At 43.9% G+C, this 15,541-nt stretch overlaps 1 protein-coding gene across 1 annotated transcript in view; it reads right to left on the reverse strand.

Moving 5' to 3' along the window:
* STXBP5L (syntaxin binding protein 5L) overlaps positions 1-15,541 on the reverse strand; it is a 1,741,945-nt gene that overhangs the window by 695,473 nt on the left and 1,030,931 nt on the right. The window contains exon 13 of the mRNA XM_078656640.1: positions 14,134-14,201. Within this exon, the coding sequence (XP_078512766.1) occupies positions 14,134-14,201 (68 nt within the window). The remainder of the gene's footprint in view (positions 1-14,133; positions 14,202-15,541) is intronic.

The raw sequence follows: 15,541 nt of genomic DNA on the forward strand, positions 1-15,541 counted from the left end.
AATATCACAGTTTAAAAAGAGCGTCTCCCGGCTTTCCGCCTCAGGAGATATGAACCCAGTGAGCGCTCGAGAACTGGCGCTTAAGAAGGGCGGGAAGGGGGCGTGGCCTGAAGGTGGGCGTGGCCAGCCGGCAGGAGGGCGTCACGTGAGCGCTTGATCCGCTACACGGAGCCCTCGAGGTGCAATCAAGTAAGTAGCAGCAAATAAAGTTTTAAAATCACAATATCACAGTTTAAAAAGAGCGTCTCCCGGCTTCCCGCCTCAGGAGATATGAACCCAGTGAGCGCTCGAGAACTGGCGCTTAAGAAGGGCGGGAAGGGGGCGTGGCCTGAAGGTGGGCGTGGCCAGCCGGCAGGAGGGCGTCACGTGAGCGCTTGATCCGCTACACGGAGCCCTCGAGGTGCAATCAAGTAAGTAGCAGCAAATAAAGTTTTAAAATCACAATATCACAGTTTAAAAAGAGCGTCTCCCGGCTTTCCGCCTCAGGAGATATGAACCCAGTGAGCGCTCGAGAACTGGCGCTTAAGAAGGGCGGGAAGGGGGCGTGGCCTGAAGGTGGGCGTGGCCAGCCGGCAGGAGGGCGTCACGTGAGCGCTTGATCCGCTACACGGAGCCCTCGAGGTGCAATCAAGTAAGTAGCAGCAAATAAAGTTTTAAAATCACAATATCACAGTTTAAAAAGAGCGTCTCCCGGCTTTCCGCCTCAGGAGATATGAACCCAGTGAGCGCTCGAGAACTGGCGCTTAAGAAGGGCGGGAAGGGGGCGTGGCCTGAAGGTGGGCGTGGCCAGCCGGCAGGAGGGCGTCACGTGAGCGCTTGATCCGCTACACGGAGCCCTCGAGGTGCAATCAAGTAAGTAGCAGCAAATAAAGTTTTAAAATCACAATATCACAGTTTAAAAAGAGCGTCTCCCGGCTTTCCGCCTCAGGAGATATGAACCCCTAGTCACAGCAAGCACATGTGCTGGCAAGCCTAACATTTCCATGTGAGTCCTCTGCTCCACTTCTGACCATTGTGATGACTCCAAATCATTGCCCAACAAACAATCAACTGGGAGGTCTGAACTGACTACAACTTTCTTTTGTCCCTTCACTCCACCCCAGGAGAAAGCCACAATTGCCACACTATGACTAGTAGTGACATTGCTGGCATTGGTCACCAGGAAATCAGTACCTGGCATGATCTGTCCAGGGTCCACAAAGTTAGGTGTCACCATGGTGACACTGGCACAAGTGTCCCTATAGGCCTGAGCCATTTTGCCATTAATCAAAGGTGTCTGCCTGTATTTGCCCAAAGTATTGGGACTTATTTCAGGGGACATATCCATATCCCCTGTACAGACAAGGACAGCCTGAGTGAGTGTGCCAACTAAGTTGTCAGACCCCTCAGTACCCAAGGTTAACCCAACTAATGCCTTGGGAGGTACACTACCACTACTGACTGTACTAGGGGGTGCAGTTGCCTTAGGGGCTGTAGTGGCAGGAGTTTGTCCTCCTCTTTTGGTGCACTCACTAAACCAGTGAGATTTACTTTTACAGTACTGGCACCACCTTTTTGACTGGCCTTCTTGAGTCTTCTTCTTCTGGGAAGCCTGACCCCCACCCTCTTTGGTTTGTTGGGGACCTGGTGAAGACTTCTGGTCATTTTGCTCATTCTTAACATTACCCTTCTGGTCTGCTTTCTTCTGACCACCCTGGTTCTGGTTCTGGTTCTGCTTGATCCTTGTCCTGACCCATTTGTCTGCCTTCTTTCCCAATTCTTGGGGAGAGGTCAGATCTGAATCAACAAGGTGCTGGTGCAACAACTGGTTCTGACAATTGTTTAAAATTTGTTCTCTCATCATTAGATTATACAATCCTGTGTAATCTGTAACCTTGCTACCCAGCAACCAGCCCTCCAAAGCCTTAGTGGCACAATCCACAAAGTCAGACCAGTCCTGAGACTGAGTTTTCTGGGTGTCTCTGAACAGCAACCTGTACTGCTCAGTGGTTAAACCAAACCCATCAACCAGTGTATTCTTCAGGACCTGGTAATTGTTAGCATCCTCTACTCTTGTAGTGAGGAGCTTATCTCTACCTTTACCATCAAAGGAGAGCCACAGTATAGCTGCCCACTGACTCTGGGGAATGCACTGCACAGTGCAGGCCCTCTCCAGAGCAGCCATCCATTTCTGGATATCATCCCCTTGCTTAAAGGGGGGCACTATTTTAGTCAGGTGTTTAGTATCTAAACCCTTCTCTCTATCTCTTGGGAGATTGCTGCCACCAGTGGGTGCTAGCCCACTCATCTGCTGCTCTCTAGCAAAGGCAAGCTTCTCTTTGGCCAGGGCAAGTTCTTCCCTTTCAATCCTCAGTTCAGCTTGTCTCATTCTAGCTTCATGCTCTTTTCTCTGAGGGGAAGTAAATCTCCTCTGTGGAGGATTCCTTCTCCCCTGAGAAGAGGCATTAGAGTGCAGAGATCTATTGGAGTCCCTAGAAAGAGATCTATCTCTCCTAACTCCAAGGTTAGGCCCACTTCGGGTTAGTACTGGGGGTCCCCCAGATCCTAGCCCAAGTAAGTCTAAGTTGGTCCTAGTTAGCCTTCTGACTACCTCAAGACCTTTGTCTACCTCATCCCCAGAGAGTTCCTCCTGATCCTCCTCCTCCTCAACTGCAGTAGCAGTGTTGGGGAGGTCTGGATCCCCAGAGGTTCCCTCTAAGGCTGGCATGTTCTCATGTAACTGAGAAAGCTTTCTGGCATCATATGTCTCTAAGAGACCTATCAGAAAGGGAATGGTGGGGTTAGACCCCTGCTTCAGTTTTCTGGAGACACAGATCTGTCTCATCTCCTGGAAACTGAGAGCTGCATATCTTGAAGTGACCTGTGGAGGGTCAACACTGACCAGGGGAGTCTCAGTAGAATCTCCCTGGGTAGACATGCTTTTCTAGTGAGGTGTAAGTGGTGCACTTACCTACACTATATGTTTGCCTACTGATCCCTTGCTAGAGTTGTAGTTTAGGGTGTGCTAGGCCCTAGGAGCTACAACAGCTGGTTCAGTAGAACTCAGAGTATTCTAAGCTAAGTTATATGTACCTTTAGTACTTATGTGATCTTTCACAAGATATTCTTAGGGCATGTGTGGTAAAACAACAGCAAGCTCAAATCCCAACCGCTGCTCACCAATGTGAGAAGTTGGCCTGATGTGCAGTGTTCACTATTCTAGTGATCACTATATATCAGTCCAAACAACCCTTATTGATGATTGGTTGTAAGTCAACCTTATAGACCAGCTATCCTAGTAGCATGGATACGAGCAGTCTAAGGCTAAGACTCTAGAGGGCGTGTTAAGCCAGCTGTTTTACCATCACATTACCCCTTGAACACCCAGTGAAAGGACACCACACAAGTGTTATGAAAATAAACAATGTATTTATTAGAATCACAACAACCCTGTACTCTTTATGAGGACAGGGTGCTAAGCACACAACAAAACTCTTACGAAAATACTTAAGTTAGCACGTTATACACAAATGCCCGAGGGGCACGAAAAACCATATACTTTAAAAGTGGAATGCGAAATTACTAGCAGGTAAGTACAGTACTAATAGGCTTTGGAATCGCTAGGACTTGACTATAGAATCGTTAGATTACTTCTAGGAGACCTAGGGGACTCGGGTGCAGAGTGGGCACTCTCACGCGGGATGCGGGACAAAGTCTATGGAGGCTAGTAAAGGCAAAGTTAGTGTTCACGGGCGAACCCGACCTGGTAGGAAGAAAACGACAGTGGATCCTGACCCTAGGATAGTGAGGCTATGCTGGGACACCAAAGTGCCGAAGTTACCTAGCCCAGGGGCTGCAGCTGCATAGGTCTGAAAAGACGTCGGGGATCTCGTTGCCGGACCAGGAGCCTGGAAGAAGGAAGTTGCTGGCAGGCGACCAGTGAAGGAAAGTTCGTTGGATCCAAGCCTGGATCAAGGAAGAAGAAAACCTGAAAGCAGAGGGGACCAAGTTCTTGAATCACTAGCCAGTGATTAAGTGGGCACCAGGATGGCACCGGGCGAAGTCACCTCGACTTGGTGAGTGGGCGACGCTGGCTCTGCAGATCTCACGGACCAGGAGGCGTTGTCGGCGACCAGGAGGGAGAGGCGAGCTGTCCCACGATGGATGAAGCTGTCGGCGTCGAAGTTACCCAGGATTGGGCAACAAGCCTTGGCTAATTCAAGCCCACGCGGTGGACTCAAAATGGCGTCTTGAGTGGACCAGGAGGGTCCGGGGGGCTCCTCTTTTGGAAGGGAGCAAGGGCCAGCCTGGAGCAACCAGACCAGCAGCAGAAATGTCGTCGGGCATCGTTCAGAAGGCCACAAGCCAGCGGGCTAGTAGCCAAACAACGCGGTGAGCAGCAAAAAGCAGAAGGGCCCCACGCAGATCGTGGAGATGCTGGGAGGCTGCACTTCGGTGCTGGAGCTGCTCAGGGTCGGGGCTTCTCGGACCCCAAAGCACTCACCAGGAAATTACTCGGCGGGCTTGCTGGAAAGAAGTCGTGCAGTCTTGAAGATGGGCGGTCCCTCGAGGTCTCGTCACACCCACGAATCTCAGCGTGACTGATGATGCAGGTAGAGGTCAGAGGTGCCAGGGAAGCCGGTTCTCGTCGAGCTGGGCAGTCTTGATCCGGAGGAGAGACTTGCAGCAGACCGCAGTGTTCTTAAGATGGTGCCTGCGGATGCAGGGTGACTACTCCTTAGTCACAAGGGAGAAATCTTAGGAAGAAGTCTTGAGTTCCTTTCGTGGAAAGTAGTTTCAGGATTCAAAGATGATCTCATTTGGAAGGGGGCCAGTTCCTACCTTTATCCTGTAAAAAGGGGCTGGCACGCGACTAAGTCCTGCCCTATGGGTGGGACTAGGAGGGGGGTGGTTACACCCACTTCCTTGGCGGGCTTTTCCCCAGCACAGGGTCTGGAGTGACCCTGGAACTGGTTCCAGCCAGCCTATGCACAGTGAGCACCGGGGTGCCACGTGCAGTCACCTTCCTCTAAAGCCCTGCCTACCTATAATACACAAAACCCTGTCTGGGACGGTGCTGGCACCGCCCCTGGCAGGAAACCCTTTGTCCTTATCTCCTGCTCTGGGAGGACTCCCAGCAGCAGGAGGGCAGACTTGTGTCTCGGTGGCAGCATCCATTTTGTGGAGCTGAGGCTCTGTTTGACTTTAACCGGGGTTAGGGGTTACATACATGTCGTGTCCCTCTAGAATGGTGGAATGCTAACCCCGTCGCCAGAATTGGCGAGGGGTTAGTATTCCAATTCGTATGACACCTCACTCGACATGTTTTGATAAAGCGATACCAGAGTTGGCATATAACCGCGAGGATTATAATGCACTTAAGAGTATATGGTATGCGATATCATGGAAACGGCTAAGGGATGGATCCCGAAAGCCGCAGACAGGCTCAGCTCATGCCAGAGCACCATCTCACACGATTCCAAGCACTCTGCCTTCAGGATTGTTAAGGCCTGCCATAGGAGTGACTGATAGGAGATCTGTGTGTCCATTTTTAGGGTTAGATATAGGTATACTATATCTAAAGCAAAGGGTGAGTACACCACCTTGCCCCAGCTGTCGTGCAGCCAGTTGTGTCAGTTTAGTTAGTCAGCCCAGGGGTGGCATAATACATGCTTCAGCCCCTGGGAGACTTCTGGGTACACCTCAGCCCTGGGTACAGGGACTTGGAGAGGGCCCAGTGCCAATTCAGTACCTGAGTACAATTTGGATAGAGAGAACAGCTAGGCTGTGGGTCTGATTAGCAGGCCCACAGCCAGGGAAAGTCGTAAACCAGTGCAGCAAAAAGCAAAAATCTGGGTGATCATAGGATTGCAGACCCTACTCTCCTACACCCTATCATATCCTATCCGATCCTATCCTCTCATATCACATCCTATCCTATCCTATCTTATCCTATCATATCTTATCCTGTCATATCATATCACATCCTAGCCGATCCTGTCATATCATATCAGTTCCTATTCTATCCTATCCTATCATATCCTATCCTGTCATATCATATCACATCTTATCCTATCCTATCATATCATATCATATCATATCAAAGCTCGCGCTGTTGGCGTTGCCAATGCTGAGAAAAAGAAGTAAAAAGGATTGAGTTCTGAATAAAATTCATATACACCATAAAGGATGGATTGGAACAAACAGAGTATTGATTATTTGTATATTTCGATGTAAAATAGTTACTCATGCTTCCCAATAATAATCATTCCAGGAAGGCAGAATGAATAGCGAATAGCATGAGATAAGAGAGGAATACTTTTCTTGGTTTAGCCCAAACTCTCTTTAAGTATATTTCAAAGCGTTGGTAATAATATGTCTTGCAAGCAGGTGCGCTATCAGGCTAGAGCTAAAATGGGATAAATTATTGTAAGGCCGCAGCGTAGTATATTCTCTTGTAGAGCCTCTCTTGCTGTGTTATGCAGTGTTTATTGCACCCTGCTACCCAAAGGGTTCTTGGTGCTAAAACAAATGGAGGAGCTAGGATGAATGTTAATCAGAAATTAGATCACTTTTTTCTACAGTTAAGAAGAGTAGTAATGAGCCATTTAGTAGTAAGTATTTCCCTTTTTCCAGCCACTCTCCCACATATGCTACTGAATGTATACCCATGTGTGGTCAGATCTCTCCTATTCGGTCGGAAATGCCCTTCCAACAAGTATGCCTCTCTAGGCCACTTTTAAAGCTCTGGTTAGAATACCTTGAAAAGCAGAACTTCTCACAAAAGATTGGATTATCACAATGATTGGCTACTAGAGCAGCCAATGAAAGAGGTTTGAAGGAAGTGATCTTTAACATGCTAAAGACAAGGTTCCAAATACTCACAAAACCACAACACATGAAAAGGGCTATTCACAAAGGTTAACCTCACCCATGAGTAGTTTAGCTAAGAAATTTGCATGAATGTTTACAGATGAAAAATGTTAACATAATTTATAATGGATGACTAATTAATTCTTCAAGTATTAAATAATGTTTTAACATTAAATTATTTTTAAAAAAAAGGTAAACTAAGTCAATGTAATTTAAGATTAGCTCATATGGGCTTTTATTTTAAGTCCATGCCTCCATTACTTTTTATGGTACACGTGGTTGGCCATGTGTGGTGCTGGACTTACTCCATCTCAAAGCTGGAGTACATTTAGTACAGTTTGGGTTGTTTGTGGCTGTAGTAACTACAGAAGAGAAGTTTGTAAATATCAATATTCTTATTCTTTTTTGAGTGCTTGCATGTCTCTTGCTAAAGCCCTCCTTAAACCACCTTCAACCCCACCTTACTCCTCCCATAAACCTTTACATTTAGTAGTAAGTATTCCTCATTTTCAAATCACTTCCACATGATCTCTGCTGTTGGGGCAGAGATCTCTGCACAGAAAAGATAGGAGCGGCCACAGCGGTGGCAGAGACTTTCGCAGGTTTGAATAGCGGTTTGTAGTACGTGAGTACTATTGTAATACTACTAAATGTTCTACAAAAAGTATTTTGTGAGCAGGCTCTGAAGAGTTTTATTTAACAAACAAGAAACTGGATACTCTTACGCCTTTATGTATCGTTAGTGGGCACCATGGCAACAAGAATAAAGGGGGGGAGCACTGCTGCCAGGTCCTGTTCAGGGACATTACATGCTAGCATAGTGCTGGGCCCTTGTAAGCAAACATTTGTATTGATATGGGCTTTGGGAAAGAGGCTGGGCCTGCATGGACAGACAGAAGAACTTTACCAGAGGTAGGGCCTGGTCTATCCACTTCAGAACTGAGAATACGCTCTAGCGTCTGACCAAGAGGACGCTGAACTGGACACTGAAAGGAGTAGGCAAGCCACTGATCAAGAGGGCAAGGCCGAGCTATCGAAAACCGACGTGAAGGACGTCTGCAGGAAAGGAGAGTCTATGAACCCATGAGGACCTTCCAGCTCTCAAGTAAGTACCACTGCAGGAAACTACACCTGGGGTCTACCCTGCACCACCAACATGAACCCAACCCTGCGCTGGTTCAATCACTGGCATCCTACTAAACACCGAACTTAGAGATCCCTGATGGTGTGTCTTCAATGAGCCACCAAAGTTGTGACTCTACTGAAGGCTCTGAACTTTACCCAGGGGGGCACCATGTTTTCTGTTTTTAAGACACAAACTCCAAACAAACTTAAAATACCAACACATTTAAAAGATGCCCCGTGACTATCACCCCTGAATGTTGTTTTACCCGGTTTCCTTAACGCTGTAACGCCTTTCTCCATTTCATCCCCCACAATCTAAATCAGAACATTTAAACAAAGAACTTTGTAGAAAGGAGATACAATTAGAGCAAATCATAAAATGTTTTATGCAATAGTTCTGGATTAGGGACAAGTTCCATCCCCCCTGGTGTGAACCACGCTCGGCAAGGTTACCAATGAGCGCATGTCACCAAGGATGCAATGATTCAGGCCTTGGAGTTCCTTTAACCTCTTCCGGGCTCCCGTTGGCCGTTGTGAGCACTACCTCGCTGGTGCTGCGAACGGCCGACGCAGCCCCGCCCACTGCGTGGAACGCCGGCACTGAGGCGAAATAATCGCCGTGGTAAACGGGTTAAGTTAGTCCAATTTGTTTCATCAATGTGAATCAGAACTACAACTACCAGAATGTATTTGGTTGTAAAAGGACTAGCACCTCTTTCCCTCGCACACACTCTCCTCGTCCATCGAACCCACAGCTGAGGACGCTCCTTCTCCTACCTCACCACCAAGTCCTGGAACGACCTTACCCTCCACCTCCGAACAGCTTCCTCTGTGCCGGAATTCAGAAAGGAACTTAAGACCTGGCTCTTTGACTGATCACAGCAGGATCCCACCGCTTGGATACCCTCTCGGGTGATTAGCCGCGCTCTATAAATTCCGACTGATTGATTGCCAAAAGCCCAGACGTGAAACATTGCCTTCTCGTTCCTACAGTCATCCGTTAACCTTATTATTGAGGGAGGATGCAGAGGGTAGGCACCTGAGGCAGCATGGCACCGGCACCATCACGCTAAAACGACGGGAAAGCAGGCAGTGAAGTCCCCTAATATCAGGGCTCGAGTCGGGGTACCACCCGGGTGGACGGCGTCCCCCCACTTATTTTACCGGGAGCTCGATAACTAGAGCAAATGGAGCCACACATTCACTATTTGGCCTCTCTGGGGCGAGATCTCACCCCAGAGAGGCCAAAGAGTGAATGTGTGGCTCCATTTGCTAAGGGGTGGGCGAGGGGAGGCAATGAGTCTCATGGTGCGAGCCACCTTTCGTGACGTCTCTTCCTGTCGTGATGTCAGCATCCCCCCACTTCTTTTTTTAGGACTTGTGTCCGGCCTAATATAGATTGCACAGTACCATCATTTAGATGACACTGAGTGGCGATAGGACCACAGTGACGCATTCTGCTTGCTCTTTTCTTGATAGACATGCCAAGATATTATAGTAGAATGTGAGTGACAAGCAACTACTTCTAGATATAATCTTCTGGACGTTTTTAAAATGCTGAAGGTAAACGAGAACTGTATAAATCAGGCCACGGTGGGTGCAGAGAGGCCTGTGTGTTTAGCACTTATTTCTATGGAACAACAAAGAGGTTGGTTAACCCCTCCCGTCAGTGCGGCTAGGCGCATGCGCAGCCGGCTTCACCTGCCCTGCCACGACACTGCAGGAGGAGACACCTCCTGGCTGGGCCGGAGAGACAGCCGGGGAGACTGCAGGGATCGAGAGCGAGCCGCGCGTGGGAGCACAACTAACAGCCAGGGACACAAAAACAATTAAAATGTCAATCTGCTAAAAGAACAAGGCGCTGCGCAGTTCACTTCTTGGAAGTAGAACCCGGAAGTGCCACGTAGCGAGGGCTCCCTGTGAGTTTCATATGTGTTGTTGTTTACCGCCAAGCAGGGCTTTAAGTGGGATGAAAAAACTGGGAGGTCTCATAAAGGGGCGTGCAATTAAGGGCGTGGTTTAAAAACACTTAAGTTAAAATTCTGTGCTTAGCATAGTGTGCCGCCCGAGTTGTATTTTGCTGTTTCTGTCATTGCATCCAGATATGATACATCAAGTAACATCATATCTACAAGTCAGGACTATTGGCATTGTCATTGGTTGTTAGTAGTTGTGTAGGATAAATAAGCAGCAACTATGGCTTGTATACAATATTGAAAAAGCTTCCACTTAAAGCCCTGGTGACACAACGACGATGTCGCTGCTCCTGAGTTTCACAAAGAGAAGGGAAATCCAGAGAGAAAATGACTCTTTAAATGATTTCCCTTCCCCTACAACGCTCCAATGGTATGACGTCATGCCGTAACTTCCCCACTAGTGAGAAGTGAGCAGTGTGAGCAGCGCACACTAGTGAGAAGTGAGCAGTGTAAGCAGCGCACATCGATGTGCCTGCTGTCACTGCAGCCCGGCAAAAAACGGACCGCCTGTGCCAGGGCACAAAACGGTGCCCAATAGAGACCCGTTTCAAGCCCCTCTTTAAAAACTGCTGGTGTTCAGACCCGGTGAGACCCGGCCCACTTAAAGCCCTGCCGCCAAGCTAGAACTGATGCTCGTTGTCTCTGCTGTAATGGTGGCTCTGTACTGTATATGTCTGTGCAGGTACAGAGCGAAAACCTAAGCCCGGTCCATCGTTTGGCGCCCACTTCGCAGCTCTGGGCAGCAGAGGCCTGCCTTATGCAAAGCTGCCTCGGTCCTCCTCCAGTAGAGTCACTCAATCCAGCCAACCTGCCAGGCCAGGCCCCCAGACCTCCTTCAAAGACACTTTCAAATTTAATTCACGCCCTCTCTAGTATCTGAAGGAAGACCTTCCATTATAGAAAATTCTACCCTCCATGGCTATGAAAGTGCCATCCCAGTGTGTTTTTGTGGTTTAAGTGTCTGCCATTTATTGCAGTGGATCACTGACAGAATATAGAATGCCAAAATATCGACCTACCAAAATATAGTGGACAAAATATAGAATGCAAAAATATCGAATTCCTATCTTTAAACAGGTAAGTACAAAAATATTGAATCAAAAATATAGTTGTAATAAATATAGTTAGTCAAAATGGATGTATGATGTTACAACGCATACTTTTACAACGCCTACCTTTACATCGCAAGTTTTACAACGCATACCATTACAACGCATAATGCTTTTGGGCGCTGGGTAGTGAATAGTTTAATTTACTATTCCAACTCCAGTCCCCGTGGATAGTAGGGAAGGTGTTGGATAGTACATTAAACCTATTCCCTATCCTAGAGCGCCCCCCAGCGCTATGCGTTGTAATGGTTTACGTTGTAAAAGTTGCGTTGTAATGGTAGTTCGTTGTAAAAGTTTCGATGTAAAGGCTGTATACCAGTCAAAATATTGAATTTTATTAAATGTCTTAAAAGTAATTTAAAATGAATGAAATAATAAATCTAATTAACTAAAACATACTTAAAATACTTATATAACCTTAAAATTAATAAATAATTAAGTTAAAAAATATAACCATACAATTTTATTTTTTATTACATATATATGTATATATATATATTAACTTAATATTAATAAAAAAGATACAATATTTTTAACGTAGGATAGCAGGAGGGTAAAATGTATTATTACCACTGCAGTGAGTGCAACAGTAGGGAAAGCGTTGGATAGCTTAGGGGTAAAAATTACTATTCCCACTCCAGAGAGTGCAAAAGTAGGGAAAGCGTTGGATAGCGTAGGGGTAAAAAATACTATTCCCACTGCAGAGAGTGCAACAGTAGGGAAAGCGTTGGATAGCGTAGGGGTAAACATTACTATTCCCACTCCAGAGAGTGAAACAGTAGGGAAAGCGTTGGATAGCGTAGGGGTAAAAATTACTATTCCCACTCCAGTGAGTGCAACAGTAGGGAAAGCGTTGGATAGCAGGAGGGTAAAAATTATTATTCCCACTCCAGAGAGTGCAACAGTAGGGAAAGTGTTGGATAGCATAGGGGTACAAATTACTATTCCCACTCAAGTGAGTACAACAGTAGGGAAATCGTTGGATAGAATAGGGGTAAAAATTACTATTCCCACTCCAGTGAGTGCAACAGTAGGGAAAGTGTTGGATGGCGTAGGGGTAAAAATTACTATTCCCACTCCAGTGAGTTTAACAGTAGGGAAAGTAATGATTTAATATATTAAAAAAAATTAATTAAATATCAATACCAATAAAACATTATTTAAAATTAATTACCAATGTAATATTATTATGTAATAATTAATCAATTCGAAATACAAATAAATATTAGTTATAACAAATTAATTACCTATTCATAATTAATTAACAACTAATTAATTTCCAATAACAAAAACTAATTATTAATACAAATTAATACCAATTAATAATTAATTAACAGTAAATTAATTATCAATACAGAGAAAGTATTTTTAATATGTAATTAATTACAATTAAATTACTTCTCACCCTATTCCTCTATAAACCCACAATCCACTACGGAAAATAAATTAATACAATTATAATAATTATCAATTAATCAATAGATACCAATTAATTACCAATTAATAAAAATGAATTACCAATTAAAAATTAATTAACAATACATTAAAAATCAATACCAATAAATAAAAAAAATATTTACTTAATTAAAATTAAATTACTTCCCACCCTATTCCCCTATAAACCCATTACCCGCTACGGAAAATAAATTAATACAATTAACATAGTTATCAATTAATCAATTAATAAAAATGATTTACCAATTAAAAATTAATTCAAAATAAATTCAAAATAAATACCAATAAATAAATAAAAATATTTAATTAATTACAATAAATTACTTCCTACCCTATTCCCCTATAAACCCACTACCCACTACAAAACTAAAAAGCAAAATTAAATTAAAAATAAGTAATAATTTCTAAAAATGTATATTTCAATTAATATCATTAAATTACTTCCCACCCTATTCCCCTCTAAACCCACAACCCGCTACAGATTTAAATTACGCAAAAATTAATTAACATAACATGCATTACTTAAAATAAATTAAACATACATTACAAAAATAATATACACTTTTCACACATATACTAACATACAAAACACTTTAAAAAAATCGATATTATTAAAAATTCGATATATTTTAATGCCTGTATTATATATTTCGATATTTTGACTTCTATATTTTGACTCGATATTACTTACCTTCAATTCAATATTTTTAACTACTATATTGTGTCCATTCGATATTTTGTCCATTCTATATTTTTACTTCTATATTATGTCCATTCTATATATTTTTTTCGATATTATGGCTAGTTACCATTGCAGCATTACCCTTCTACCTGTGTTTGGTACTCTTTTGTAACATGCACACGTCACTTTTCTCTTGTAACACACTGTTTGCAACCTCTTACATTTTGTTTGCTTTAGATACTTGCACAAGTGCCACCATTGCCTACGTAACGTTTGTTCTTGAGTGCCTGCCATTTATTGCAGTATCATACCTATACTTGTACTTTGTACGCTTTTGTAACTTGCACACATGTCACTTTTTCCTCCTGTAATGTACCGTTTGCTACCTCGTGTATTTTGTTTGCTCACAATTGTAACTTTTGCCTCATGTATCTTAACGTTTGCTTTTGTAATTTGTTCACTTGTAATTCTCTCCTCATGTATCATTACTGTTCCTGTTGTGAAGCGCTCTGACACCTTCGGGTAAAGTCCGCGCTATATAAAAACGCATAAAATAAAAAATAAAATAAATACTCATTAATGCCAAGTGACCTGGTAAACAAGGGCTTTAGAACCCCTGATTAATATCAGCCACATATAGTTTCCAACAGTGCACACACAGTGGTTCTAACATCACCATCAAATAATGTTTAAAAAAACAAATACTCATATTTTTCAATACACCCGTCTAAAAATTCAGCAAGGAATAAATACAAGCTATTATGCATTTTCAACCCTTAATCATAATACCACACGTGACAAAACATTGCCAGTTTTGAAACTGTTATATTTAAATGACAAGAAACCAGAGGCCACTTTGAATGATGTCGTCACATCCACATTCTTTAAAAACATGTTTAATATAATTGTGTATAAAGCTGTTCATGTCTCTTACCCTGTGATAATAATTTCTGGATACGTCTGTGTTCCGAGGTTCCACGTCCCTCCGCTGATTGGCCATTCCTACGTTGAAAGAGAAGGTCAAAAGGTAATTTGTGGGAGGTTACATTTATTCTAAGGATATTCATCTGTCACAGAGGAACAGATAAGATGCGCTGAGGACACAGATCACAGGGAAAGTCTATGAGAAAAAGGTTCTTGTGTCTTAGCCATTATGATTTATTAAAATATACCGCTTACATTAATAAAGGTGGGAAAATGACCCCAGGTTTATTACTTGTGCAGTACAATGCTCTCACCATCCTTTAACCCAAGCGCGTTCAACGTCGGTTTAGTAGAGGCGGATCCTTACCAGGTCTTCAGGATATCCATGTAAGATGAATTTATATCAACGGATCTTTTTATATATTGGTTATCCCTGTAATCTGACACGTGTCTAGTCATCGTGAATCTAAACTGCTGTGCCTGCTTTAACCCGTGCCCTCGCCTGCCCCTAGTTACTGGTCAGCTAGAAGTTTACGTTTTAGTCTCTATATATGGAGCCAGATGTAGGTAATTCCTATTTACTGACTCTTAAATACCGAATCATACCGATTCGGTATTTAAGAGTAGGTAAATAGGAAGGAGGCATATGTAGGTAAATCTTATTTACCAATTACCGATTCGGTAAGATTCGGTATTTACCGATTCTGTAAATACCGAATCGGTATTTCACATTGATTCCTATGGGCCTTTAAGCCCATAGGAATCAATGGGAAATACAGATTCGGTATTTACAGAATCGGTAAATACCGAATCCTGCAAGGGTGCAGGGGGTGTCACTTTGACACCCTCTAGCACCCCAAGTACAGGCTTGTGTGACATGTGGCACACATACATGCCCTAAGGGCATGTCTGTGTGTCACATTGCACAGGTGTGCATGCACAGATGTGCATGCACACCTGAATTCGGTATTTTACCACACAATAGGATTGTGTGGTAAAATACCGACTCTTAAGGGCCTGTGGCACTCTTAGGAGTGTCAGCTACATATGGATTTACAGAATCGGTATATTTACCGATTCGGTAAAATACCAAAGTGGTAAATTTACCAAATCGGTAAATATACCGATTCTGTAAATAACGACCCACCTACATCTCAAAAGTCAAATACCGGTCGGTAACGGCCGAAATCGGCCGTTATCGACCAGTATTTGGCTACCCACATCTGGCCCATGGTCTTCAAAACATTCCATTATGAGGGGCTCTGTATCTCCAAAGGCTTCTCAAAACACAGGGATCTATTCACAAAGGTAAACTGGGCCGAAAGTGTAACTCCACGACTTTCGGCATTCACAAAGGACATTTATGAGTAGTAAAGCTAGACTTTTGTCTCAGTTTTGGTCTCAGTTAAACTTAAGAC

The sequence above is a fragment of the Lissotriton helveticus genome, chromosome 8 (assembly GCF_964261635.1).
Source record: "Lissotriton helveticus chromosome 8, aLisHel1.1, whole genome shotgun sequence".
NCBI lineage: Eukaryota > Metazoa > Chordata > Amphibia > Caudata > Salamandridae > Lissotriton > Lissotriton helveticus.